The 27,469-nt window shown below is 49.2% G+C and overlaps 3 protein-coding genes across 4 annotated transcripts; 2 read left to right on the top strand and 1 right to left on the bottom strand.

The window, feature by feature from the left end:
• The first annotated feature begins 1,983 nt into the window (after positions 1-1,983).
• On the top strand, positions 1,984-11,333 carry LOC101070392 (cullin-3). Its single transcript, XM_029843272.1, has 16 exons — positions 1,984-2,248; positions 3,530-3,727; positions 4,363-4,476; positions 4,829-4,989; positions 5,079-5,193; positions 5,333-5,561; positions 5,745-5,890; positions 5,981-6,157; positions 6,235-6,405; positions 6,488-6,595; positions 6,668-6,792; positions 7,058-7,154; positions 8,524-8,658; positions 8,753-8,939; positions 9,960-10,105; positions 10,212-11,333. Exons 1-16 carry the CDS (start codon positions 2,186-2,188, stop codon positions 10,341-10,343), a joined length of 2,304 nt encoding a protein of 767 aa, XP_029699132.1. The 5' UTR covers positions 1,984-2,185; the 3' UTR covers positions 10,344-11,333.
• Positions 11,334-13,246: 1,913 nt separating this feature from the next.
• Positions 13,247-17,767, bottom strand: LOC101064811 (porphobilinogen deaminase). 2 transcript variants are annotated; one of them, XM_011618084.2, is made up of 14 exons: positions 17,411-17,767; positions 16,358-16,411; positions 16,137-16,209; positions 15,924-15,973; positions 15,781-15,836; positions 15,576-15,653; positions 15,416-15,493; positions 15,260-15,335; positions 15,070-15,183; positions 14,955-14,993; positions 14,734-14,853; positions 14,569-14,622; positions 14,272-14,361; positions 13,247-14,207 (listed from the first exon to the last, which is right to left on the bottom strand). In XM_011618084.2, the coding sequence occupies exons 1-14, from the start codon at positions 17,432-17,434 to the stop codon at positions 14,034-14,036; spliced, it is 1,080 nt and encodes a 359-aa protein (XP_011616386.1). In that variant the 5' UTR covers positions 17,435-17,767; the 3' UTR covers positions 13,247-14,033. The 2 variants fall into 2 exon arrangements, with proteins under 2 accessions (XP_011616386.1, XP_011616385.1); XM_011618083.2 differs by lacking the exon at positions 17,411-17,767 and adding an exon at positions 16,523-16,722.
• Positions 17,768-18,462: 695 nt separating this feature from the next.
• Positions 18,463-23,324, top strand: arcn1b (archain 1b). Its single transcript, XM_003976991.3, has 10 exons — positions 18,463-18,975; positions 19,851-20,114; positions 20,428-20,607; positions 20,681-20,886; positions 20,960-21,121; positions 21,228-21,393; positions 21,466-21,613; positions 21,690-21,798; positions 21,871-22,075; positions 22,272-23,324. The coding sequence occupies exons 1-10, from the start codon at positions 18,973-18,975 to the stop codon at positions 22,359-22,361; spliced, it is 1,533 nt and encodes a 510-aa protein (XP_003977040.1). The 5' UTR covers positions 18,463-18,972; the 3' UTR covers positions 22,362-23,324.
• Positions 23,325-27,469: the final 4,145 nt, after the last annotated feature.

The following is a 27,469-nucleotide window of genomic DNA, read 5'->3' as shown; positions in this document are numbered from 1 at the left end:
TCCAAACACCTCCACCAATCAGGTCGCCTCCACCCGTGTTGGGACTTACACCCCAAACGAACTACTTTAATTCCATAATTTAATGGAGGCTGTTAATCTTTTATAATTATCCAGTAGTATCGTATCGGCTCATTATCTATGTTTCCTGAAAACTCCGTTAAAATCCGATCTGAACTGTTGTTGTTGCTGCTGCTGCTGCTGAAACAAACAAACAACGAAAGCTCTTTGGCGGAGGGAATCGCTCTAATTCTTGTCAAGAGATGAGATGCAAAACTCCCGACTGTGATGTGATACCAGGGAGGACGTTTGACATTAATAGTAATTGTTAAAAAAAAAGTGTGATGTAAATAACGTTTTTAAAGAAAACATTTGTGTGTCCGTCCACGTCTGTCCAATATCACAGGAGAAGTATTTCAGTTATTTAATCTTTTTAAGGTGTTTCCTGTTTTTTAACAGACTATAAGACGGATGTGATGGATGAACGATTTTGTATTTGGGATATTAATATGATATTCTGCCATAAAGGAGCCTCCAAACTACTTTGTTAACAGATATATACTTTGTATCTGTGGTTGTGGTTGTGTTCTTCTTCATCAGAAAGAATGACTGTGGATATTTTAAAAAGCCAAAGGGCAATGTCTTGGTTTCTGAAATAAAGCTTATGATTATTATGATTAGTCGTCATAGAAGTAGTGCTGTAGTTTGTCTGATTACCCTTTTATATCGGCTCCTTTACACACATTTACTTAATAGTAGAATTTCTATCTGTCCTCTGATGTATATGATGACCAGAATAAAAGACTTGGCTGGGGAGAGTGATTGGGCACGGAACAAATGTCCATTAGACCTGGGCTGTGTCTGGAATCACACTGGTTTCCTGTTCACTACTCACCATAAATAACTAGTTGTCCTCCTTAAACTACCTAGTGGCCTCCATAAGCTTTGCTTTTACTTTTCCCTACTGCTTAATAACTATAAAACACTAGCTGGTTGTTGTCGTCATTAGTTTATTTAATTATTAATGAATAATTAGCATCCTGTTCAGCTTTTCGCGTGCAATCGCAAAGGATGATGGGATTTGAGGTGACCCCTCCACTTCCCGGCTGCCCCCCCCTCAGACAGCCCATGTGTGTTAACTAAAAGTTAATATAGGACAATAACTATTTAATAATTATTATAACGACTCTCAGGTGACCACTCAGATCATTAGCATGCTAATGGTCCACAGGGGCTATATTTTCAAGATCGGAGTTTCTGGTCGTCTCCGTGTTACCTTTGGATAAATAAGTATAAAGGATACATTTCTCACACTTGTATATATAATGTATAAATATACCTTCAACAGAGATGGCAGCATATCATTTTTGCTTCGTCACAAACAAGCTAACAACTAAATAAAAGACATTTGTAAAAACAAGATACTTATAATTAGATATATAGGTTGGGCTTTATTGCTTTATTTTTTTTTGCTTTTTCTGTCCACTGGTCTTGTTATAAGACCCAAACTTATAAAACTTCTACCGGAGTGTCGGGCCCAATGGAGGTAATGTTTGGTTCTAAAAAGGTATCGTTAAATAGATACTTGACTAGTCACATATTCTTAAACCACATAATCTGGTTGAACCACAAATTGCGCAAGTAACGTTCAAAGCATGTAATACACTGTTAGTGAGACACAGAAATGATCTTTAAAATATTTTTTTAAAAGCTGAAACATTGTCCAGTATAAAAGGAAATACAAGGTTGATGATGATAGTAACAAAAATAAATAAATAAATCTATCTATCTATCTATCTATCTATCTATCTATCTATCTATCTATCTATCTATCTATACAGTATGTCTAGATTCTGTGTCTTTTACTTTACTTATAAAGTTTTGGTGTTTTTTTATTTATTTGAATCTTTTTAAAAAATGAGGTCCTCGTGACAAAACACGCGTCTTCCAAGGCCCAGCGGTCGAAATCTCGCGTGATTTGAAGTGCGTGAGCTCTGCGCATCGAGATCTGGGAGTCGTCCGCCATTGCTGTACAGAGAAGTCACTGATTTGGCACTTTGCTGTAAACAATACATTTGCGGCACCGGGTGGGACGTAGCGTTACGTGGTGCTGCTTGAACCAGTATACATAAGTGTACCTCCTTAAGAATACTTTAATGTGAATACAGAGCCAGCGGATAAGGCAACCATGTCCAATCTCAGCAAAGGCGGCCCTAAGAAGGATACCAAAATGAGGATACGGGCCTTTCCTGTAAGTACGAAACGTCGCAAGTGCCCTGTCTGGCCGACGGACGTGTACGCGATCGTCGTGGTCGGCTAAATGCTAACTGGGCTTGTCAGTTGAGCAGCAAACTTACTCAAATAGGTTCCTAGGTAATGCATCGACACCGAGTGTCGTCAAGCTACCGGTGCTAGCGGCGTCGTGTTGCACGTATATGTGAAATATGTTGGCGTCTAAACGCGCCTGTGCCTGCTCCGAACGTTAGCTAGCATCCGTGGAGCTAGCAGACGCGTTAGCTCGTCCCCTGACACTTGTTGTTTTGACTGCTTCTAGTTGTCTGTGGGGAATGGGGACCGTCGCTTTTGGGGCCCATAATGCGAGCGGGTCGGGCGGTCTGGAGCTGTGCGGCGGGCTGCTTCGGCTCAAAATGCGCCAACCTTGTTAAACCTGCAGCTGGTTGCCAAACCAAGTGACGTTACTTTCTGAGATGCTACATGGTGGCGTTTATTGTCTGCTGCAGGTGTCATTTCAGGCTTTCCCGGTGTCGGCCTGCACAGAACCCCCCCTTAAAAGCGTGCTCTCCCAACCAAGGATGGTGTTTTGAGGGGGATTATGGCCGGTACCTTTTGTTTTCTGCCTCGGCCCGGGGAGGAGAATGAACCGTTCCTGCACAAGTTGGCTCCGGAGATGGGGAAACAACTTCAATTTTAATGAGCAGAATTAAAGGATAGTTCATTCATTGGCAATTCGTGCCTCTGAATAAAAAGTGGAACCGTCCAGCCCCCCCTGTCTGTCGGGGTTAAAGTGATAATATGATGCAGAATTTGGCCTGAAGTGTTTTCTGCACACAAAAGTGGAGGGAAAAACGTGTTCTTTCACTTTTTAAATGAAATTTCAGCATGACGTCTTCCTATTAAACTGCAGACTTTAGTGCAAACGAGCATCCCAGATCTTTTCATTAACATAGACTGAAATTGAGAATGGGCCGAGGTTATTAACGCTAAATCCGCCATTATTTTATTAGTGGACTCTTGCTGCGTTCATGTTCGGCGCGTCGACTAGCTTAAAATGTGTGTAGAGTTTATCTTTTGTTGTGGATTAAGACACGAGAGAAATGGACAATTGTACTTTAAGTTCTCTATGCTGTTACAGAAATAAGTGTAGTTTAATGCTTAATGGTTCACCTGTGTGGAAAGGGGACTATTCAGGGTCATTTCACCTTTTACTGCGCTCACAAGAGTGTGTGAGTGTAGACATTGTATACTTGTCAAGCTTCCATCACACCCTTCACAAATGGTCCCATTTCTGCAGATGACAATGGATGAGAAGTACGTCAACAACATCTGGGACCTTTTGAAGAACGCCATCCAGGAGATTCAGAGGAAAAACAACAGCGGGCTCAGCTTTGAGGAACTTTACAGAAACGCATACACAATGGTACTTCATAAGCACGGAGAGAAGCTGTACACGGGCCTGAGGGAGGTCGTCACTGAACATCTAATCAACAAAGTAAGGCCCGGACGAGACACGTCCCTCCGCTCTCTTCACATGTGTGTCTGGTCTTTGGTGCTGAAATTCCCAGAGTCTCCGGTGTGCATGAACGCATCGTGGTTGCTCTGGGTCCCAGCTGAAGTTCAGCCATCGAGGTTTGTATTGATGACATGAAGCGCCTCCTGGAACCCCGACGGCCGGGTGAAGAAGGTGGAACCTGTTTAGACTTGTTCCCTTCTGCATCGTTTAGGCCGTTGACATATTGATCACAACGTATGGATGAAGGGATAACAGTGATGTTTGTGGTAAAGGAGTCAAAGAAACCATGTCCTGCTTTCTATCCTGTTTTATGCTTAAATTATAGTCGTATATTGGGTTCTTGACGAAGGCCGTTGTGCGTTCAGTGACCCAACGCTGGCTCGGCTCCAACGCTTAAATTAACTGAGCGTCTCGGTGACCCAAACACATCGTGATATGTCGTAGTTGAGGCAGGTATTTGCTTCCCCACGTGGTTCAACAAGTAACTGGAATCCCAAATCAACACGGCGCTCAACAGCCTGGCGTCACCCTGCTCCTCGGCTGTTGGCTCTGGACTTTCATGACTAAACCTCCCGTATTTCACTGCCTAAAGCATGACCGTCTGACTCTTGCAGGTACGAGAAGATGTCCTCAATTCTTTAAATAATAACTTCCTGCAAACACTAAATCAAGCCTGGAATGACCATCAAACGGCGATGGTCATGATCAGAGATATCCTGATGTATATGGTGAGTAGCTCGTTGCACGTTAAGCTCTCTGATCCGGCGATTTTCTAGTTCCAATCTCGCGTCTGCTATGCTAACGCTGGGTTCAGCCAATCAGTACAGAGTAAGCCTCAAGCCCCGCCCAGGAGTTTTTCAGGGCAGATCTAAGTTCCTATTCTGGAGCGGGGACTCGGTCCGAGCCATAAAAAGCCCGTTCGGCCAATTTTGATGTGAAAGGGGCATTAATGAGGAGGTCCGTCCAGAGTTGACCCTCTTAACTGGATCGCTAATACCCAGTGCTGTATAGCCACTCCAGTGTCTATAAGCTTGCTCTGAGTGCCTCTAGCTGGTGTTTCACGTGCGTTTTCGTCCACAGGATCGTGTGTATGTGCAGCAGAATAATGTCGAGAACGTCTACAACCTCGGGCTCATCATCTTCAGAGATCAGGTCGTGCGTTACGGCTGCATCAGAGACCACCTCCGACAGACGCTGCTGGACATGATCGCCCGGGAGCGGAAGGGAGAGGTGGTCGACAGGTACTTTTGGCTCCTTTTTTCCAACCTTTGACCTTTTCCGTCGCAGCGTTAACCATTTCCTGGCCGTGCGCTCCTCTTCCGTCCTTCAGGGGGGCCATTCGAAACGCCTGCCAGATGCTAATGATTCTTGGCCTTGAAGGAAGATCTGTCTATGAAGAAGACTTTGAAGCACCTTTCTTGGAAATGTCTGCAGAATTTTTCCAGGTGCGTCACATAATAAAATGAAAGCTGCCCCCTGGCAGCAGACCTCATGCCCCGGAAACCCCGTTCCTTCATCCCTCCGCCCGCCTTCTGGGTGTTTCGTGAACGGCGTCTCAGTGAAGCATCTGTGTCCTCCGTTCAGATGGAAAGTCAAAAGTTCCTCGCTGAAAACTGCGCCAGTGTCTACATCAAGAAGGTGGAAGCCAGAATCAACGAGGAGATCGAGCGGGTGATGCACTGCCTGGACAAATCTACAGAGGAGCCCATCGTCAAGGTGGTGGAGCGCGAGCTGATCTCCAAGCACATGAAGACAATTGTGGAGATGGAGAACTCTGGGCTGGTCCACATGCTGAAAAATGGCAAAATCGAAGGTGCGGCTCCTGCATATCGGAGACTTTGTTTCCATTTCTGCCCACAAACCCTGATAGTCTCCATTTTTGCTCCCCCCTGTAATGCTTGAGGAGTAATACGCAGGAAATGCTTCTCTCATGCTGCAGCCTCCTGGGTTTAGCCGGGAGGATTCTCATTTGTCTCTCTGTTGTGGTGCGTCGTAGATTTGGCGTGCATGTACAAGCTGTTCAGCAGGGTCCCGAATGGGCTGAAGACCATGTGTGAGTGTATGAGTCTCTACCTCCGGGAGCAGGGCAAGGCGCTCGTGTCCGAGGAGGGCGAGGGAAAGAACCCTGTCGACTACATCCAGGTAAGAGTGCAGGAGGCCGCTCTGCTCCAACGGCTTCAGTCCCAACATCTTTCTGATACGCACCCCCCCCCCCCCCCCTTCCCCCCACAGGGTTTGCTGGATCTGAAGTCTCGTTTTGACCGTTTCCTCCTGGAGTCTTTCAACAACGACCGGCTCTTCAAACAAACGATCGCGGGCGACTTTGAGTACTTCCTCAACCTGAACTCGCGGTCACCCGAGTACCTTTCGCTCTTCATCGACGACAAGCTGAAGAAAGGACTCAAGGGGGTGAGTCTTCCACGCCACGCCACTCCGAAAAGGGGGTCCTGCCTGGTTCTTCATTCCCGGTGCATGTTTCTCTCCAGTTGACGGAGCAGGAGGTGGAGTCCATACTGGACAAGGCCATGGTGCTGTTCCGTTTCATGCAGGAGAAGGACGTGTTCGAGAGGTACTACAAGCAGCACCTCGCCCGCAGACTGCTCACCAACAAAAGCGTCTCTGACGATTCGGAGAAAAATATGATCTCCAAGCTGAAGGTGAGTCCAGGAGCGTCCGACGGGCGCCGGCGTCCGTTTGTCAGCTGGCTGATGTCGCCCGCCGGTCTCGTTTCTCGCTCAGACCGAGTGCGGATGCCAGTTCACCTCCAAGCTCGAGGGGATGTTCCGGGACATGACCATCTCCAACACCACTATGGACGAGTTTAGACAACACCTGCAGACCACCGGGGTATGTCGCTTTGGATCTATATTCTGTGTCTCTTCTACAGATAATGGAGGCATCTCTTTCCTCTGACCGCAGGTGTCACCTGGGGGGGTGGATCTCACAGTAAGAGTCCTGACTACAGGATATTGGCCCACACAGTCTGCAACTCCCAAGTGCAACATCCCCCATTCCCCTCGTCACGCGTTTGAAGTGTTCAGGAGGTGAGTCGGTTCGGCTTTCGAGCAGATCTTTGCCGTTTATGGGGCAGGAGGAAAGATTCCTCTGTGGGACCGGCCCGGGTCCCGACTCAAGACGACGCGGAAACGGTTCTCAAATGAACCGGGTCGGCGGTTTCAGAGATAAGCGGCCACCGACGGATGTTCCCTCAAGCCAGATATCTTAATAACAGCCCCTTTTGTGGTTCCATTTAGTTTAGGGTGCTTTTAAACCGCCGCCGGAGCGTTTAACATGATCTTTGGGTTGCAGGTTTTATCTTGGTAAACACAGCGGAAGACAGCTGACGTTGCAACATCACATGGGGTCTGCAGATCTGAATGCCACCTTCTACGGGCCCATCAGAAAGGTACTGGGAATGCACTCACACACTCTCCGATGCGGATTTGGGGGAGAATTTTATTTGTAGCTGTTTATTCACTCGAGTATTTGCCAGAATATCAGTCTGAAATGCATAAAACACCATATGAATGTTGAAAAAGGTGCCTTTCATAGAGGTGGATGTGCTGTAGCCAATCCCAGGGCAGTTCTGGGGGGAGAAACCCTCGTTAGCAGCGGTGATGAGACGCTCCTTGTGGTCGGTCAGCAGGTTTTTTGCACCGCTCAAGAGGGATTTTGGCCCCTGAGCAGGATTTTGCTCTAAATCCTTCAAGTTTCTTGGCTGTTGCTCGGAAACCCGAAGCTGCAGCTCCCTTCACAGGTTTTCTGGTTTTGGGATTTGTGATCTGACCTGTGGAAATTTCCGATCCCGGCGCTGCGATTCCGGCCTGGCCAGGCTGCAAACTGCGCAACGGATTCCTTGAATGGAGACGCGCCTCAGAGGGGAGACGTGCCTCCTTCCAGGAAGTCCGTGCCGCAGGTTGGAGCCAGCCGGGCCGGCAGCAGGCCGGCATTGATCAGCGTTCCCAACTGCACAACTGTGCAAATCGATTGTTTTCCACCCGAAACGAGACACAACGTGCCTGAAACGTCTGCGAGGCCAAAGCTCCGAGCACCTGGATGGATGAAGTCGAGCACTTGGAAGGAGCACCACATGTGGAGCAGGAGGATGCAAAGAGCCTTCAGGAGGCAATTCAGGATTTGTTTCAGGATGGGATTTTCCCTGTTTACAGGATTTCCTGTTTTTCTTACCTCAGGTTGCCTTTTGGGGGGGGTTATTACAGCCTCAGGAAATCAACAACAGTAATGATGATGGTAGTAAGAACGCTCCTGTTTAGTATCCATATCAGCAGAGATCGCTGTACTCTATATGGAACACTCAATGTATCCCATAATGCATTGCACAGCAGTGTAAAACGGTGCTCCCTAACCAAGCAGTATATCCCATCATCCTTTGCGCCCACACGCAGTTACATAGAGTTAAGGGAAACATTAAGGACATAATCGTACATCCACAAACAGGTGTTTTCTATTTTTAATAACTCTGAAAATGAAACTAATTGAGCGGCGCCGACGTCTCTCTGGTACATATTTATGGTGCCACGGCTGAGGGTCCGAAAGAGGTCGTCAGTCGGGTGTGAGGATAAATGGGGGGGGGGACCGTTGGAGCACCGAGGATCCTGAAGCAGAACCCTGCTGCCACGTTCCCCTGACCTCCAGAACCAGCCCAGATGGTCCGAGAGAGCTATCCTTCATTTCTCTTGATTGAGTTAACTGGTAAATGTGGTCCGTCACGGGCCGAGGGCAAATATTCATGTTTCACGTTTATTTTTTTAAAGGAGGATGGATCGGAGTTTGGAGTGGGAGGAGCGCAGGTGACTGGCTCCAACACCAGGAAGCACATCCTGCAGGTCTCTACCTTCCAGATGACCATCCTCATGCTCTTCAACAACAGAGAGAAGTTCACATTTGAAGTAAATCTATTGGGAGTGGGTCGATGGCTGGGCCGCTTTTAGCTTTACCGTCCACGTAACCGCGCGTCCATCTCGCCCTGTCCCCGCTCCCCAGGAGATCCAGCAGGAGACGGACATCCCGGAGAGGGAACTGGTGCGAGCGCTGCAGTCTCTGGCCTGTGGAAAGCCCACCCAGAGAGTCCTCACCAAGGAGCCCAAGTCCAAGGAGATCGAGAACGGCCACGTGTTTACAGTCAATGACCAGTTTACTTCCAAACTGCACCGCGTGAAGATCCAGACCGGTACGGGACCGCCGCCCTCCGTCTGTCTGAGTTTAGTTTTCAGGGAATGTTGATGCCCCAAAAATCAAATGAAAGGTCACGACTCTAATATTTGGAGGGACGGCCTTTAGCTTCCAGAGCCCCTGCTGTGCGTGGAGGTGAGGCCGACGATATCTAGTCGGAACCTCTCAACCTGAGATCCTGCCCCAAGTGGAGGAGTTCAAGTACCTCGGGGTCTTGTTCACGAGTGAGGGAAGAATGGAGCAGGAGATCGACAGGCGGATCGGTGCGGCATCCGCAGTAATGCGGACTCTGCACCGGTCCGTAGTGGTGAAGAGAGCTCTCGATTTACCGGTCGATCTTCGTTCCTACCCTCACCTATGGTCATGAGCTCTGGGTCATGACCGAAAGAACAAGATCACGGGTACAAGCGGCCGAAATGAGCTTCCTCCGTAGGGTGGCTGGGCTCTCCCTTAGAGAGGGTGAGAAGCTCTGCCATCCGGGAGGAGCTCGGAGTAGAGCCGCTGCTCCTCCGCGTTGAGAGGAGCCAGATGAGGTGGCTTGGGCACCTAGTTAGGATGACCCCTGGACGCGTCACTGGTGAGGTGTTCAGGGCATGTCCCTCCGGGAGGAGACCCCGGGAAGACCCAGGACACGTTGGAGAGACTATGTCTCTCGACTGGTCTGGGAACGCCTGGGGATCCCTCCGGATGAGCTGGAGGAGGCAGCTGGGGAGAGGGAAGTCTGGGCTTCTCTCCTTAGGCTGCTGCTCCAGCACATCCCGAACACCCCCCCAGGGGTTCAGGTCTGTCCGATGCTCCCTGAACCCGCCTCTCTCCGTCTGAGCCCGAGGAATCCCGGCAGCCATCTTGGAACATGCCACCAGGGAAGGAACCATCCACCGATGGAATCAGCTGGTCCTTCGGTGTCTTCAGTCGCTAAACCTGGAAGCGTGGGCCCAGGACCCACGTTTCCCCCCGCGTCGGCCGCCAAACCCCGCGTTGATTCTGCTGTTCCAACCTGCTGCTTTCGTGTCTCCAGTTGCTGCTAAACAAGGCGAGTCGGACCCGGAGAGGAAGGAGACGCGCCAGAAGGTGGACGACGACAGGAAGCACGAAATCGAAGCCGCCATCGTCCGCATCATGAAATCCAGAAAAAAGATGCAGCACAACGTCCTTGTAGCAGAGGTGAGTGCGCGCGTCCGATTCCCAGTCGCCCTCCCGCTGTTGCCGGGCGACCACGCCGGCCTCCAGGAAGCCAGTAAATACAGGATGATGCTTGGTGTCTCCGCAGGTCACGCAGCAGTTACGTGCACGGTTCCTTCCCAGTCCGGTAGTGATCAAGAAGCGGATAGAAGGACTCATAGAGCGGGAATATCTGGCTCGAACTCCCGAGGACCGTAAAGTGTACACCTACGTAGCATAAACCCCCGTCGGCATTGAAAGCTCGTACCAAGTCGCAAAAAAACGAGAGCCTTGTTTCTTTTTTCGTGGACTGCTATGCTTTTGAATGAACTTGGAACTGCTTTTATTATTGGTTCTGGGACACACTGGGAAACTTAATTTTCTTCTCTAAAATGGTGAAACACACACGATTGATGGTGAAATTGTCTAGCAAAGGAGTTACAGTCTCGAAAGTGGGTCTGCTTTTGTACAAACCCCTGTTTTCTTGTGGCCTTTGGACAGCATTGGATCAGCCCGGTTAGCAAACGCGCCACTAAATCCCCCCCCCATCCCTCCCCTCGGGGCCCCATCAGATCAGGATTTGCGGTAGACGTCAGGCCGCGCAGACGCCGAGGGAACGTTCGAATCTACGGCCCATTTTAACTGTAAATGTCTGTTGATTTTGCAACACGGTGGCTGTACTGGACGACCGATTCCCCTCCAGGGGATTTTAAATAGAAAGAACCAGACAGAGTTAATATGTACAGACCTGGTTTACAAAAGAAGTCAAATATATTTTGGTGACCTGAGAAAACAGGAAGAGTGCTTAATTTATGTTGCAAAAAAAAAAAGGCTGTTTTTTTTTGTTGTTTTTTTTTTTTGTTTTCCTGTGTGAATTAATTGCACCTCACATTTAGCTGAAATATTTAATACAATTTTAAACATTTTGGTCAGGTCTAGTAGTTAGAGAGATCATGAGCACATGGCGTCCGTTCAGGAGGCAATATGCACATAAATGGCTTTTTGGTTATCTGCATCAGGCCTGTCATGTTATTCTACAACATCTTCTATTTGAATGGAAGGCTACAAATTTCAAAGAGGACTTTTGTTTCATCCTTGACTGCATTTTGAACTGGTAGCGCCACGTTCTAATGTGTACAAATTGTAAAATAAGTATTATACTCCCTGCTAAGGTGGACTGTACAGGGCCTTGTTTTCATCATATTAAATGTAGAATAAAATAAAGCAAGAGGGTTTTTTTTCTTCTTCCCAAACACACACACACACTCACGCTCGTTACACAACTTTACTGGGTCACCTGGTTAGTAAAGGGCTGTTGGAAACGTTCCTCGGAGACACGGGAGCATCGTGGTGACCACCCGACTGAACTCATCGCCTGATGATACCAGGATGGACCCACGCCGAGATGGCGTCCACACCAAATCGTGGCCGACCATCTGAGGGTTGCAGCCGAAACTGAGACTCATCGGAGCAGGTAAAGACCAGTTTTGGTCTTGGCTAGCTCCTGGTGTGGTCTCCTGCCCCTGGAGCCCATCTTAAAGGTCCTGCAAGTACCGTAGAGCCCTTCAGGGGCCCCCATGGAGGTCTACTGAGTAACAGGCAGAGGAAGAAGAGGGAAGTGACGTCATCAGGCGCCACTTCCATCAACAATGGTGAGACACCCTGGATAACTGGGCAGCCCTCCCCACACGGAGGGTTACTGGAGCCCTCGAAGGACAATTCAGGGGACATCGGACCAAAGAAGCGACACCACCCAACGCTACAAAGGAAGTGGCTACAATCTTAGAAACGGCGCCACCAACAGAGAAACTGGGCGTTGGACAATACCCACCTCAAACGGCAGGAAATGGAGCCTCAGCCTCCAAAGGCCTTAGCAGGAGGGGGGGACCTCGGGGCCCCCCGAGGTGAAGTAGCCACCACAGCTGTTGAGCTCTGCAAGGTTGGAGGTGAGCCCCACCACCCCTGACAGCCCCTTTCAACAGAAATAACTGATAGGGCTCCCGCAGAGAGCTCCTCCCCCTTGGAACAACCAGATGAGGACATTCAGGAATGCCTTCCGGTGTTTGGGGAGGAAACGACAACAGGGTCCAGATTTGGGACTGTTCAAAAGACTCAACAAGTGGGTAGAAGCAATAGCTTCTGAGGATGGAGCTATTGGGCTAATACCCAGGGATGAGGGTCCTAAACTGCCTCGGACAAGTGCCACCTAACCCTAACCCAGGTGGTCTGGACCCTTCGAAGCGGTAGGAAGTTCCCCATGACGGTCCAGGTGAAGGGCACATGGGTGCCGCCCAGTTATCATGCCTGATTAATGATTATAAAATATCACCTTTTATGTTACAGAATTACCTGTAGGTACATTAGATCACCTCGCGGCACCACCGGAGGAGATTTGTTAAGTCAGCCTCACATGATACGTCAAATTAGCCCTCTGAATAATAATTAACCTAATTTTGGTTCTAGTTAATTTTGTTTGGAAGACTTTTATCTCGTCTTGTCTCCTCAAGCGATGGAGCTGCCACCACCCAGACGGAGCTGCCACCACCCAGACGGAGCTGCCACCATGGGAATAAAGGTATAAACACAGGCTCTAGCTACAGGCTACTTCTGTACCTGTGTGTTTCGTGAGGTGCCAGGTTAGAAAAAGGATGGTTACGGTAGTTTAACATGCAGGAGACACTTAGTCTATGTGTTGTAACTTAACTAGCATCACCCTAGGTTTAGAGCCCACTAAACCCTCATCTGACTACCAGAATACAACAAATACAACATTAAATCAAATTGATGCTTAGCTTAGCTGGACCAGTTGGTGTCACCAGTGAGACAATCACGGCGGTGTGTTGAGATTTATTTGGGGAGTCACCTGTGCATCAAGCCAAGCTCCAGACAGTTGTGTTTCTAGTTTTAAAAGCAGCCTTTGCTGTGTGGTCCTGGTGGTCCACACTGGACAATAGGTGGTTGCTCCTGCCGGTCACTCGTTAGAAGGTTAGCGTTTAGCATTCTGAGGAGCAATGGGGCTGTTTAAATATTACATGAAGTGCATTACCAGAATAAAGACAAATTAAAAGGAGAAGTTTTAATGTGGAAATATATCGATTTCCTTATATATAATGTTTCTCAGGATTTACACATGAACAACTGTACTGCGTCTTTACCAGTCCTTGTTTATTGTATGAAACATTGTTATTAACAATCCACGGATATTAATTTACACCAGGAAAGATCAGGGTTGCAACTGAAGCCACCACAGACATTAACGTTTGGAAACTGTCATAATATTGACTTATCAAGGCCACCGTAGAGAACCGAGTGTAATGACTCTGTCCACCGGAAGAGGGAGACAAAGTAAAACTGCAGCACAAATGGCTGAATTTCCAGATAAGGCCTCAAGATAAAGACAAAGAAACAGCTCTTTAATGGTGTCACGGCACCCATTCAAAGAAAAAAAAACGTCTCAATTTAGCACAAGTTATCTTAAATATACTCTGTCTCAATATTAATTGATTTAAACCTCTTTAGCTGTGATTCTACACCTTTTATATGAAAAAACCCCCCAAACTTAAATCATCCACATTTCACTCACTGGCTGCAGAAAAAACAGCCACGTTCTGATTTTTGTTGGCATAAAAAGCCAGATTTGCCAAATACGGACACCGGTGAGAGGCGAAGCGCAGCGCTAGTTGACGCTCAGCGCCCTGATCCAGGGTCAGAAGTTGTATTTTGTTGTTTTTCCCTCCTTTTTGGCATCTACAGTCAAAACAATATTGTTCCTGATAATACGTGAAGGTCGTTTTCTGGTTTCGACAACTCGGCGAGGCAACAGACGTCTCTGTGACCCATCTGGTGACAAACTCCAGGAAACTGGACTGTTTACACTATTTTCTGAAATATGTAGGATTTTTCTTTTTAAAAAAAAGGAACCGCGTCCAGATTATCTGGCGTCATTTAGCTGCCTGGCCACCGTCAGGATCTCCTTGGCTCCTTTGCTCAGCAGCAGCTTGGCGAGGTCCACCCCCAGTCGCTCCGCCTTGTCCTGGGCTTCTCCTGGGATCTTCCTGGCGGTGACGCCGACCCTCTGGACGCACTCGTCCACCTCGTCTGGACTCTGGACGCACGCAGGAGCGCGTTAACGTGGGCGGAGGTGACAGAGACCTTTCTTTAAGACTTACCCCGTCAGCAGCGGCGGCGATGCCCGTCTGCATCGTCTCCTTCAGACTGTCGGATCCATCCAGGCTGTAAACGGCGCCCGTCAGGTAGAGCTGCAACAACGTCCCGCGGCGTTTAGCGTGATGTCATTTGCAGCCAGCCCCGCCCACCAACGACATTTCACCCTGAATTTGTCACATCCATCGACTAACGTACTGAAAACGAACGCTTAAACCCGAGTGTGGCCCCGTGCTGCGCCAGATTTTCGACAAACGCTGGCCTGATGGCGAATTTGGGGGCGGGGCTTCTGTGAACCTTACCTGAGAGTCTTTCACCACGGTGTGTACCGCCACCGGAACGCTGCAGCCGCCCTCCTATAAACCGATGAACACCATGTTTACAGGAGAAACTGCAGCGTGAAGGCATCAGCGGTGTGTGTGAGTGTGTGTGTGTGTGTGTGTGTGTGTGAGTGTGTGTGTGTGTACCAGGTGTTTGAGGAACGCTCTCTCGGCGATGCAGCGCAGCACAGTGTCGGGATCGTGGAGGACCGACACCATCTCCAGAATGTCGGCGTCTCTGGCACGAACCTCCACTGCCAGAGCTCCCTGAGGGCGCACACACACACACACACACACACACACATGTATAGATAGTCTATTACATCCAACAGTGCACATCTGGACGGGCCGTGCCCAGGTGTTCCTACCTGCCCAACAGCGTACATGCAGTCGTCAGGCTCCAGGATCTGACGGGAGCAGGAGGAGTTCGGTTACTTTTCCGAGCTGTTTCATGCAAACGTGTGGTTTTTTTAGGGAACGCACCTGGGAGATCCGGTTCTCCCAGCCCATCCTCCGGAGGCCCGCGGCGGCCAGGATGATGGCGGCGAAGTCCTCCTTCTCGTCCAGCTTCTTCAGACGAGTGTTGAGATTCCCGCGCTGGGAAGGAGCGCTCAGGAAAACGCAACGTGCTTCCGCGCTGGATTCGCCGCCGCGACAAGCGATTTAAGGATACGATGTCTTTAAAATCCAGGTGTGGGAACCTCTTCTTCAGCTGGGCGGCCCGCCGCAGCGAGCTGGTGCCGATCACGCTACACAAACACAGCGTTTGAAATCAGGCCGAGGCGGCGGCGGCGTGAGCGGCGGGCGTGAGCGGCGGGCGTGGCCGTACCTGTTGGCTGGCAGAGCGTCCAGAGATTTCCCAGCATTCTTTGGGTGTAGCACCACGGCATCGTGGGGGTTTTCTCTCCTGAAGCACAGAAAAGAACCAAACGTTAAATATTGTCATTTTCCCGCAGGGAAAAGTCGGGTTTTCCTGCACGTGCACTCACTTGAGCACGGCCCCTATGGTGAACCCTGGAGGAAGGGTGGTGGGAAGGTCTTTGAGGGAGTGGACCACCAGGTCGACCCTGCGGGGGAGACAGGAAACACGCTCACGCTCTGTTCATCTGGGGCCTCTCAAATCAAAGAGACCCTTCAAAGAAGATCAAAGGTAAAGGAGGAGCCAATCAGCCGGCGGAAGCGTCAGACACTCACTCGTTCTTCTCCAGAGCGTTCTCCAGCTCTTTGGTGAACAAGCTCTTCTCCCCGATCTGCATCAATGAAAGAGGACAGTGGGTGATTCTGCTCGTGCGCAGGAGACCACTCGACCATCTGCTGGCGTTTTAATGCACCGCTACCTTTGATAACGCCGTGTCCAGGATTTTATCCCCGGTGGTTGACATGGCAACTGGAGCAAGGGGAATTCAAAGAGTTGATGTGAAAGCAACAATCAGCAGAGGCAGCAAAGGCAGGTTTGACCCCACCTCTGCTGCAGCAGCTAGCTTATCAGATGGGCTTGAGGATTCATGCTCTGGACCCAGAATTAGTGAAAATAAAGGGCTCCTTCTCACCGATCTCCAAGCGGACGTCAGGGTACAGTTCTTTGAGTTTTTCAGCCACACTGTCCGTCTGGATGCGGGCCAACTGGGACACAACGACCACGTGAGAGAAAGTTTCACACGTCCATCCGCCGCTAACTGGCGTCTCGCTAACTTTAACTTCTTCCGATTACATTTAAATGCGTGAAAAGGCAACTTAAACGCGACTTTAGTGGAGCAGAGTGGTGGGTTACCTGGCTCTTGCGGGTTCCTATCTGGATGACCCGACGAACCTCGCCGCTTCCGTCCTGCACAGACCGAAAAAGAGCAAATTTAAAGGACATCTGCAGCAAAACAAAGGTATCCTCACTGACGTCGTCCCTGACAGAGGCGCGGGACGTGTGCCCCGCTCGCCTCACCCTCATGTACTCCTCAGGTCTTCCCTCCATCATCCGGCTCAGAGTCTCGGCACTGTGGGGCCTATTGTGGGGCTGGGGCGGCTCGCTGCGTCTGGGTAGAGCTGCGCTGAGGTCACGTAGCCTCCAGATACTGAACAGTGGTCTTTTTTAACAGCTCGCCGCCCTCTATTCAAGACCTCCACCCCAAGATATCTCTGGTTCCAAAAGATAAGTGCTGTCGATTCATGAGTCCGTTATAAAAGGCAGGGAGGGGCCAGTTCCAGGGGCCAGGGGCCTTTGGGTGTGGTGTGGTTACAGGTTTGATATGCCTTTGTGCGGTTCTCTCCCCAATTATTCATTTCTACATGACAGTCAGCCCTAAAGAAAGGCAATATTGTCCACAGTGTGAACTATTTCCTTGTCAAAGCGCATCATATCGAACACTTTTTGATTACAATTGCTTTTTCCTCGCTTTGTATCTAATCATAACGATATTTAATGGGGGGAGGGGGAGTTTAAATACGTTTAAATGTAGAAAATATTCACAATTGTATTTTTTAGCTAGATTAAAAGGACTGCAAAACAGATTAAAGAACATATCATGGAGTGATGTTAGTTGGTTGATGATATTGGGTTTTTTTCTTGGTAATTAATGTGTATTACACAGTCCTTAATGTACATAATCGATAGGTTTAAATGTGGGAACTGATCGTGTGGGGAACTCGTTCACGGGATGACCCGCCTTGGAGAAGTTATTATCCAATAGCGAGGCGAGTTTGGAGACAGACGGCATGATTGGCCAATCAGAGCGCGCCAAAGAAGCAATGCGGAAATCAGGTTATACACGCGAGCGCCCGGGAGCTTAGCCTATATTCTCCTAAACAATGGGCATTTTTTGGCAAGTCTTACCGGAGAACTGGTTTCCACTGACATATCGATGATGCGCTGCTCTTTGCCACTTCTGCAGAAGTCAAGGGCGCATTTTTGTTCATACGGAAGCCATCAAATAGCCGAAAGCGCCGTCGGTCCACGGTTGCCGGACGGCTCCTCTCTGAATGAGCGCAGGAGCCGTGATGTCATTGCATCTGTGTTAGAGGTCATTTCCGGGTTCTGTCACATCGAAAAGGCGTCCGTGTCTTTCCGGCCCCTTTGGAATTATATCCGAATAATATTCCCCTACCACCAATCAAAAGGCGAAACACGAGTTTGGTTTAGTTAGATCGAAACAATTGGTTACGTTTTCCAAAAACATTTGCGCTCAAGTTGGTCACATATAGCAGGGTTTTATAGAATAAAGTTGGAGGCAACTGCCACACTTCTACGGCTCTCTGATGATAAACTGCAGTGTCCTGTCACTCAAAATAGGTTCTACTGTCTTCTTGTTGACGTTGGTGTCCTGCATAAATTGTGTAAACAGGAAAGTTTGACTCAAACTATCTGTAGTATATCGCTACATTCTGAGGAAATAGAAATTGTTAATCTAGGCCAGAAACTATTCAACATAATTTACTAACCCCACACGGCAGGTTGATAAAGGGTGCTATACTCGGGACCAAATAGTAATTTTTAAAACTTTAATGCCACGATACAGTGTAAACGTAGATGTCAATGTTGCTATGGAAACAGTGCGAAACCGAGACTAGTACGAATCACACTCCCTTTCGCTCCCTGAGATAGCCTAAATCAATAGCGCTCACCATAAGACGCTAAAACACTTTATATGATGCTGTGAAAAGCAGTGTGTAAATTAATATTACATATTCTATCTCAATTTCGTACATTATTTTTTGTATCGGTCATATGCAACACACAAACATAACCGGCGGAAAACAGCAAATGAACCTTGGTTCCGTCCATAGCTGTTGCAGATTTTTTTTAAAGGCCTGTAGAAAGTTAATACATACCATCACATCATCGTTACCTCGTCACAAAAGCGCACATTACAACAGTTGTTGCACCATGACTTAGTTAACGATGTTTATTTCGATGTTTGGTTCAAACTATATTCTAGGAGGCTTTGTAATTATGTATAACTCCAATAAACAACATGAAATGAAATTCTTTAATGAAATAACTTTCCATAGAAACGTTCCGAATATACAGCTTCACGATCTAGATCTAAATTGATTCCGACGTCTCTGGGTATTTCCAATTATTGTAGAACTTTGGCACGGCCCACACGAGATAAACGAGTAGAACCGTCTCTTTAGAAGTAAAAAAGGGAAAGAAAAAAGAGGGAGAGACAACATTTCGGGCCCACGTCACAGCTTTTTACAGTGGGCCGATCTTGCGCTGCACTTCCGGTGGAGACGTGGCTCTGTGCTGCTGCCATATTGACGCTAGCTAGCTAACAATCACATAACTTGTAGGCAGCTGTGTGTTCGCACTTTGCTTCTCCGGAGTGACTAGAAATCACCGAAAAAGGGAAAACCGAGTGACGGATTACCATCCTTCCATAGATAGCGACCAAAATGGTGAGTGACAGCCGAATGTCGAGATGTTTCCAGCGACTTTGTCGGGCCTGAAACATTGGCTAACCTCGGAAGCAGCTAACAGCTTGTTCCCATTTAGCGAGAGCGAATTAAGAAAACTAAACACTGCATTAATTTGAGATGGCACCGATTAGCGCATCTCTGGTGGTGTAAAGAGTTGGGATGAATCGTCTTTCAGCTATTGTAGTACTGGTTGCGGTGGGTCGGTGGCACTGAATGCACAGACAGTGCTGACGTTCAACTAGCTTCAGAGGCTAGCGCTAGCGTTAGCTCCTGTCAGTAGCCGGATCCGAGCTAACCTCACCTGCTGTCAGCAGGCAGCTCTGCTTTGAGACCCAAAACTATATCGAGGTCCACATGTGTGCCAGCACTGTGGGTTGCGAACTGCTGCAATCTTATTTTCTTGTTTGTCAAAGATCGATCGATTTTTTAGCAGGTTGAACTTCTGCCGTTGTCAACGTGGAATGAATCCAGTTCCTCACAATCAGCTGATTGGGAAACTTGTTTACCTTAAAACTCATGTAAAACATCCACGCATGATACATGTATCTGCCGTTTCTACCTGTTGGAAGCACCTCTCTTAATTGTGGGACTTGTCCTGAAGTCTTTGCCAGGTTTGTGGCAGGTTTTTACGCATCTGTGTGCGTTGAGCTGTGATATATGAGTTAATACTCAGGGGAATTGCTTCCAAGATCTGCCACAAACCATTAGTGCTGTTTTTGCAGACGTTTACCTGAGTAGCCTCCAGTTAGATCATGTCACAATGGACCTTTTCCCCCCTATAAAGTCCTATTTGCACAGACAAACGGATGGCATGGCATGTATACGTGACGGCTAATCAACCCTCCATCCTGCAGGTGCTTTTGGCAGCGGCGGTGTGCACCAAGGCTGGAAAGGCCATCGTGTCCAGGCAGTTTGTGGAAATGACCCGGACGCGCATCGAGGGTCTCCTGGCGGCGTTCCCTAAACTGATGAACACGGGCAAGCAGCACACCTTCGTAGAAACCGACAGCGTCCGCTACGTGTACCAGCCGCTGGAGAAGCTCTACATGGTCCTCATCACCACCAAGAACAGCAACATCCTGGAGGACCTGGAGACGCTCAGACTGTTCTCCCGTGTGGTAAGAACGCGGGCGTTAACACTGATGCTAACACGCCACTGATGACCAGCGGTCCACGAGAAGTAGGCGTGTTCGTTGCACGACTTAGAACACAGACGACTTAATTTAAGACGCTACCTCGCGCCTTCTGGAGCGATGTGGCTTATTTACTGTGACTTCCTCACTCACCCCACTGGTATAAATAAAGTTTTCTGGATTTGAATGGGTGTTTACAGCCGAGCAGCCACCAGGGGGCGCTCAAACTTCTAAGTTGAAGGCTAACAATAAGCAGCTGCTCGTTGTCCGGTCAGTTACGCGGCGCTTTGTTCCTCAGATCCCTGAATACTGCCGCGTGCTGGAGGAAAGCGAGATTTCCGAGCACTGTTTCGACCTGATCTTTGCCTTTGACGAGATCGTGGCGCTCGGCTACAGAGAGAACGTCAACCTGGCTCAGATCCGCACCTTCACAGAGATGGATTCCCACGAGGAGAAGGTCTTCCGCGCCGTCAGAGAGGTGCGTCGGCGCGGCGCCGCCCGGTAATTTCCCCGACCGAGCCTTTGCTAACGTCTGCCGCGTCGCTCCGCAGACTCAGGAGAGAGAGGCCAAGGCGGAGATGAGGAGGAAGGCCAAGGAGCTGCAGCAGGCCCGGCGGGACGCCGAGCGCTCCGGGAAGAAGGCGCCGGCCTTCGGCGGCTTCGGCAGCGCCGGCATGACCGGCATCTCTTCGGGCTCCATCATGACAGACAGCATCGTCGAACCAGAGAAGCCCAAAATCTCCCCAGCTCCAGTCAGGTACCCCAGCACACCCACACCAACCGCGCCTCTATAGCGCCCCCACGTGGCCAACCAGCGCTCTCCTCCTCAGACCCAGCGGACCCAGTAAAGCCCTCAAACTGGGCGCCAAAGGGAAAGAAGTGGACAACTTTGTGGACAAGCTCAAATCAGAGGGGGAGACCATCATGCCCACCTCAGGGAAGAAGGCGTCGGAGGTGTCTAAAGTGCTGTCGCCTCCGGTTAATATGGAGAGGTAGCACACACACACGCACACACACACACACACACACACACACACACGCACACACACACACGTACGTGAGGGGACCACAGTCAACTCCGACGTGCTTCCCGTCCAGCGTGCACCTGCGGGTGGAGGAGAAGATCGCGCTGACGTGCGGCCGTGACGGCGGGCTGCAGAACATGGAGCTCCTGGGCATGGTGACGCTGCGGGTGATGGACGACAAGAACGGGCGCATCCGCCTCATCATCAACAACAACGACAACAAAGGGCTGCAGCTGCAGGTGGGTGCGCGTCCGCCGTCCCCCCGGTGGGGGGGGAGACAAGAGTGATAAAACCTGTCCCTTTTCCCTCAGACGCACCCCAACGTGGACAAGAAGCTGTTCACGGCCGAGTCCGTCATCGGCCTGAAGAACCCAGAGAAGTCCTTCCCGCTCAACAACGACGTCGGCGTGCTGAAGTGGAGGCTACAGACCACAGACGAGTCCCTCATCCCGCTAACCAGTAAGCGACCGCGCCGTTCCCGATCAACGGGAGCGCGCGGCCGCCGCTAACGTGCGCCTCCCCCCCCCCCCCCCAGTAAACTGCTGGCCCTCGGAGAGCGGCAGCGGCTGCGACGTCAACATCGAGTACGAGCTGCAGGAGGAGAGCTTGGAGCTCAACGACGTGGTCATCAGCATCCCCGTCCCGTGAGTCGCCCGCGCTGACGCCGCTGGCGAGCGACGACCACGCCGCTCACGTCACTCCGCGTGTCCCCGCAGGTCCGGCGTCGGAGCCCCCGTCATCGGGGACCTGGACGGAGAGTACAAACACGACAGCAGGAGAAACATCCTGGAGTGGTGCCTACCCGTCATCGATGCCAACAACAAGACCGGCAGCCTGGAGTTCAGCGTCGCCGGGCAGCCCAACGACTTCTTCCCAATCAACGTGTCCTTTGTGTCCAAGCGCAACTACTGCGACATCCAGGTGGGTGTGTCGCCCTCTGCTGGCAGCACGCGTGATTACACATTGATGTCTGTGGCGCAGCAGCGCCCTCCAGTGGCCGCTCGCCCAAACCACTCATCCAGCCCCGTTTAGAACTGTTTTTAGTTGGACTTTAACGCACTAAATGACGTCCGAAATGACCCAGTGGATTCGTGACCCGTGTTTTCTTCTCTTCCAGGTTACCAAAGTGACTTACGTAGACGGCGACAGCTCCGTCAGATTCTCCTCAGAAACCTCCTTTGTTGTCGACAAATACGAGATCCTGTAAAAACAAACGGGAAGGGAGAGGGAGGGGGGAGTCAAAGAAGCGTCAAAATAAATAAAATCACCAACAAAACAAAAAAAAAAAAAAAGTCCAAATCTATGCTCCAGAGTTGCAGATTCCTTGGCTGCCCACCTGTTTCAGACTGTACACGGCGTGGAGCGGAGCCGCGGTGGCGTATTTATGTTTGTATGAAAGGATCATCTATATATAGAGTTAATTCAACAGGGGGACGCAGCAACCACACCTGGCGCCGTCACCAAGCAGAACCTTCATGAGGACTTTCAGATGAAGTACAGGGTGACCGCGTGGGGGGGGTGCGGGGGGCCCCCACGGTCTCGCCGCCGTCGCTTTTTTTTTTTAATGATTATTTTGGAGCCGTAATCGCTGCAGCCTGTCTGTGATTCTCCCCGTGGTTTTCTTTGAGGACGGCGAGCTCCGAGTTTGTTGCTCGTCCGGTCTGCAACTATCAGCAAAAACTAATAATCAATATTCCCCCCTCCTGTGTTTTTTTTTTTTTTTTTTTTTTCCACGGATCTTCACACGTCTGAGAAGGTCAAAGTTCACTCCTCGCGGCGTCTGAGTGTCGCCGGACGCCGTCTTTCGCTCTGGTCCGTCTCTGATTTCACAGATTAGAAATTAACCCCTCCCCTAATCTGGTGTTGGCACAAGCCCCGCCTACTGGACCCGCCCACCAGACACGCCCCCACAGTTCCCTTCAGGACATCTTCATCCTTCAGATCCACGTCTCTTCCTTCCTTCCTTCCTTCCTTCCTTCCTTCCTTCCTTTTCCTTTCTTTTCTTTTCTTTTTTTAATTGTTCTCCCCAGACTTCAGTCCAGCGACGATTGTGCGGATGTTGAAAATGAGATTGAGCATTTTTGACTAAATTACTGACGGGGGATCTTAACATTCCAGTGTACAATTAGAAAAAATCTTTAATGGAATAAAAGTGTATTATTGAAAAAGACTCATTTTGTGTTCATGAACGTCCATTAATCCTCTCCCAGTGTAACCAGTCCATTTATCCTCTATCTCCCAGTGTAACCAGTCCATTTATCCTCCCTCCCAGTGTAACCAGTCCATTTATCCTCCCTCCCAGTGTAACCAGTCCATTTATCCTCCCTCCCAGTGTAACCAGTCCATTTATCCTCTATCTCCCACTATAACCAGTCCATTTATCCTCTATCTCCCACTATAACCAGTCCATTTATCCTCCCTCCCACTATAACCAGTCCATTTATCCTCCCTCCCACTGTAACCAGTCCATTTATCCTCTCTCCCAGTGTAACCAGTCCATTTATCTATCTCCCACTATAACCAGTCCATTTATCCTCCCTCCCAGTGTAACCAGTCCATTTATCCTCTATCTCCCACTATAACCAGTCCATTTATCCTCCCTCCCACTATAACCAGTCCATTTATCCTCCCTCCCACTGTAACCAGTCCATTTATCCTCTCTCCCAGTGTAACCAGTCCATTTATCCTCCCTCCCACTGTAACCAGTCCATTTATCCTCTATCTCCCACTATAACCAGTCCATTTATCCTCCCTCCCAGTGTAACCAGTCCATTTATCCTCTATCTCCCACTATAACCAGTCCATTTATCCTCCCTCCCACTGTAACCAGTCCATTTATCCTCTATCTCCCACTATAACCAGTCCATTTATCCTCTCTCCCAGTGTAACCAGTCCATTTATCCTCCCTCCCAGTGTAACCAGTCCATTTATCCTCCCTCCCAGTGTAACCAGTCCATTTATCCTCTATCTCCCAGTGTAACCAGTCCATTTATCCTCCCTCCCACTATAACCAGTCCATTTATCCTCCCTCCCAGTGTAACCAGTCCATTTATCCTCTATCTCCCACTATAACCAGTCCATTTATCCTCCCTCCCACTGTAACCAGTCCATTTATCCTCTATCTCCCACTATAACCAGTCCATTTATCCTCCCTCCCAGTGTAACCAGTCCATTTATCCTGTCTCCCAGTGTAACCAGTCCATTTATCCTCCCTCCCAGTGTAACCAGTCCATTTATCCTCTATCTCCCAGTGTAACCAGTCCATTTATCCTGTCTCCCAGTATAACCAGTCCATTTATCCTCCCTCCCAGTGTAACCAGTCCATTTATCCTCTCCCACTGTAACCAGTCCATTTATCCCCCCTCCCAGTGTAACCAGTCCATTTATCTCCTCTCCCACTATAACCAGTCCATTTACCCCTCTCCCACTGTAACCAGTCCATTTATCTCCTCTCCCACTGTAACCAGTCCATTTATCTCTTCTCCCATTGTAACCAGTCCATTTACCCCTCTCCCAGTGTAACCAGTCCATTTACCCCTCTCCCAGTGTAACCAGTCCATTTATCCTCCCTCCCAGTGTAACCAGTCCATTTATCCTCTATCTCCCAGTGTAACCAGTCCATTTATCCTCCCTCCCACTATAACCAGTCCATTTATCCTCCCTCCCAGTGTAACCAGTCCATTTATCCTCTATCTCCCACTATAACCAGTCCATTTATCCTCCCTCCCACTGTAACCAGTCCATTTATCCTCTATCTCCCACTATAACCAGTCCATTTATCCTCCCTCCCAGTGTAACCAGTCCATTTATCTCCTCTCCCACTATAACCAGTCCATTTACCCCTCTCCCACTGTAACCAGTCCATTTATCTCCTCTCCCACTGTAACCAGTCCATTTATCTCTTCTCCCATTGTAACCAGTCCATTTACCCCTCTCCCAGTGTAACCAGTCCATTTATCCTCTCCCAGTGTAACCAGTCCATTTACCCCTCTCCCAGTGTAACCAGTCCATGTATCCTCTCCCAGTGTAACCAGTCCATTTATCCTCTATCTCCCAGTATAACCAGTCCATTTATCCTCTATCTCCCAGTATAACCAGTCCATTTATCCTCTATCTCCCAGTATAACCAGTCCATTTATCCTCTGTCTCCCAGTATAACCAGTCCATTTTCTTCCCAACCGGTCTCCACTATTTCCTCCCAGTATCCCTCCCTCCCAGCCCAGTTAGCGTGCGGCTAAGTGAGCCTGCTCTTTAATCCTAGCTAGCGTTAGCTGAAAGGTCACAGCCGCCAGACTAAACATGATCCGCTGTTGTGTGTTTTTCCACATACGTGACTCACGTCTGCTCTTTGTTGCCCCCTTAAAACATGTCAGTCGTCCCGGATGTCGACGGTGACGGTGTGAAAACACAGAAATCACGTGTCAGATCGTCGCCACGGCAACAACAGGTGCAACAAAGACACAAAAGCACTGTTTTTACAGCTTTGCCAACGGTATTAGCGAGTTCTCACCGAGCTTCACTGGTTATTAAGGAGATGTGTAAAACATACAAGCTAAGGCTTTTAAAAGCACGTCATCAATGCTAGCTGGCTCCCGGATACCTTAGCTAGCTGCGGCGCAAGTGAGCTAATGGAAACAAATGGCAAGAATAGAAAAAGTTGCTAGCTGTAGTTTTAAGCGTTAATTGGCGGTGGACATTGTCTCACCTGTCAACTAGTCTCTTAGCTAGCCCTGTTCCTGTGGCTAATATGCTTAGCAGTGTGACATCTTACAATAAGTTACCACAGATGTTTCCCAGCTGTGGTTGCTCCACTGTGATAGCATAGTTGCTAAATAGCATACCTTTGCATGAGTGTGTTAAAATGTCTAAAGCAAAAAGTTTTGGTTTTTGATTCGGCATCACTTGCGCCACGCTAGTTAGCACTCTGCGGCTAACGTCAGGTGCTGAGACGTTTAGCTTAACGGATGGATGAACGCTAGGAGAGGTGAGGGTGTTTGGGGGGGAGTGGAGGCGGGGCTTCAGAAGGTCACAGCCTGCCTGCGACCATATTTGGACAGAGGGGTGTTGCTGGAGGAGGGCGGGTGTTAATAACAGGCCTGCGGTCATAAAAGGGGGTGTGTCTGTTTTACGATTGAATGAGCAGGCTGATAAGCTTTGTGGAGGGTTTCGGGGGCGGGGGGGGGGCACAGACGCTGTTGTCTTTGGCACATTAGACTCAGTCGCCCTGGAGGACTCAAACCAGTCTGATGTTGCCCTGAGCTGGAGTTGCTCTTTCATGGAGCGCAGGCTGGCAAAAGTTTGCTAACGCCTCCGTTTTTGGTCCCGTCCGATGGAGTTGAGGACGATGCTGAAGAAGGTTCGATTCAAGGTAGGAAGGCGGATGTTCGGAGGTCGTTGCCTTCAAATAAAAGTTCACGTCGACAGGACGGAGTCAACTCTGAGAGTGTTAACGTCTAAACGTGGCGACCTTTGAAGTGTTTAGCTTTCAGAGGTTAGCCTTTTAGCCAAAGTTTTCCCGGAGCTGTGTTCAACCCTAAATGTCTGCAACTTTTTCCGCTGTATTTGGAACCTCAACATTTTTACGATTTTTTTGTTTGTTAGCAGTTAAACGAAGAGCGCTAGCATCATGTGCCTGATGGGAGCTGCTCTCTTGGCTCTTTATTTACTGTCCCACAGTTCAAAGGGAGAACCTGCAGCCTCCTGATTGGTCTGTGGCGACACCGAGGTGCTAATTAGAGCGCGGGAGTACACATGACCTATTGCTAATGTAGCGTGGGAGGAAACTCCCTGTCCCCTACGACTTTATTATCACTTCCTCTGTACGAGGAATATTCCGGAATCCATCCGAGGGCAACAAGTGAAAACTGTATTTTGTTGGCAATTGGTGAGAGTTTTAACCTTTTGCCCACAAGGTGGCGCCCTTTCAATAGCTCGTTTTATCCCAACTAAGCTTTCAAGTTAAGTTTTGGAAATTTTAAAAGAATTCTTAAACTTCCCGCAGCGTCTCTTTCCGGAAGTGGGACATTCCTCAAACCTTCGTAGGCCAGGAAACATTCAAACGAGCGACTGGAACTTTCGTTCGTGGGTGAACGCTTCCTTTCATCCCATCCTGGCGTAAAAGCTACGAACTTTTCAAAGGGGCGATTGAGAACCTAGCGCACATCAAAGCAACAAAACAAAGAGAACTATTTGTTTTCACCTTTCGCTCCTCCCCGCTGCTTCCACCGCGGCCTCGTTTCACCTTCTTCTCTCTTCGTTTTCAATGTTTTTACCCACCAGAAGATTTAAAAAAAACATCGTGTTTGGGTCGTTAGC

This window comes from Takifugu rubripes, chromosome 11, assembly GCF_901000725.2.
Source record: "Takifugu rubripes chromosome 11, fTakRub1.2, whole genome shotgun sequence".
In the NCBI taxonomy this organism is placed as follows: Eukaryota; Metazoa; Chordata; class Actinopteri; order Tetraodontiformes; family Tetraodontidae; genus Takifugu; species Takifugu rubripes.
This window is presented reverse-complemented; position numbering and strand designations above follow the sequence as displayed.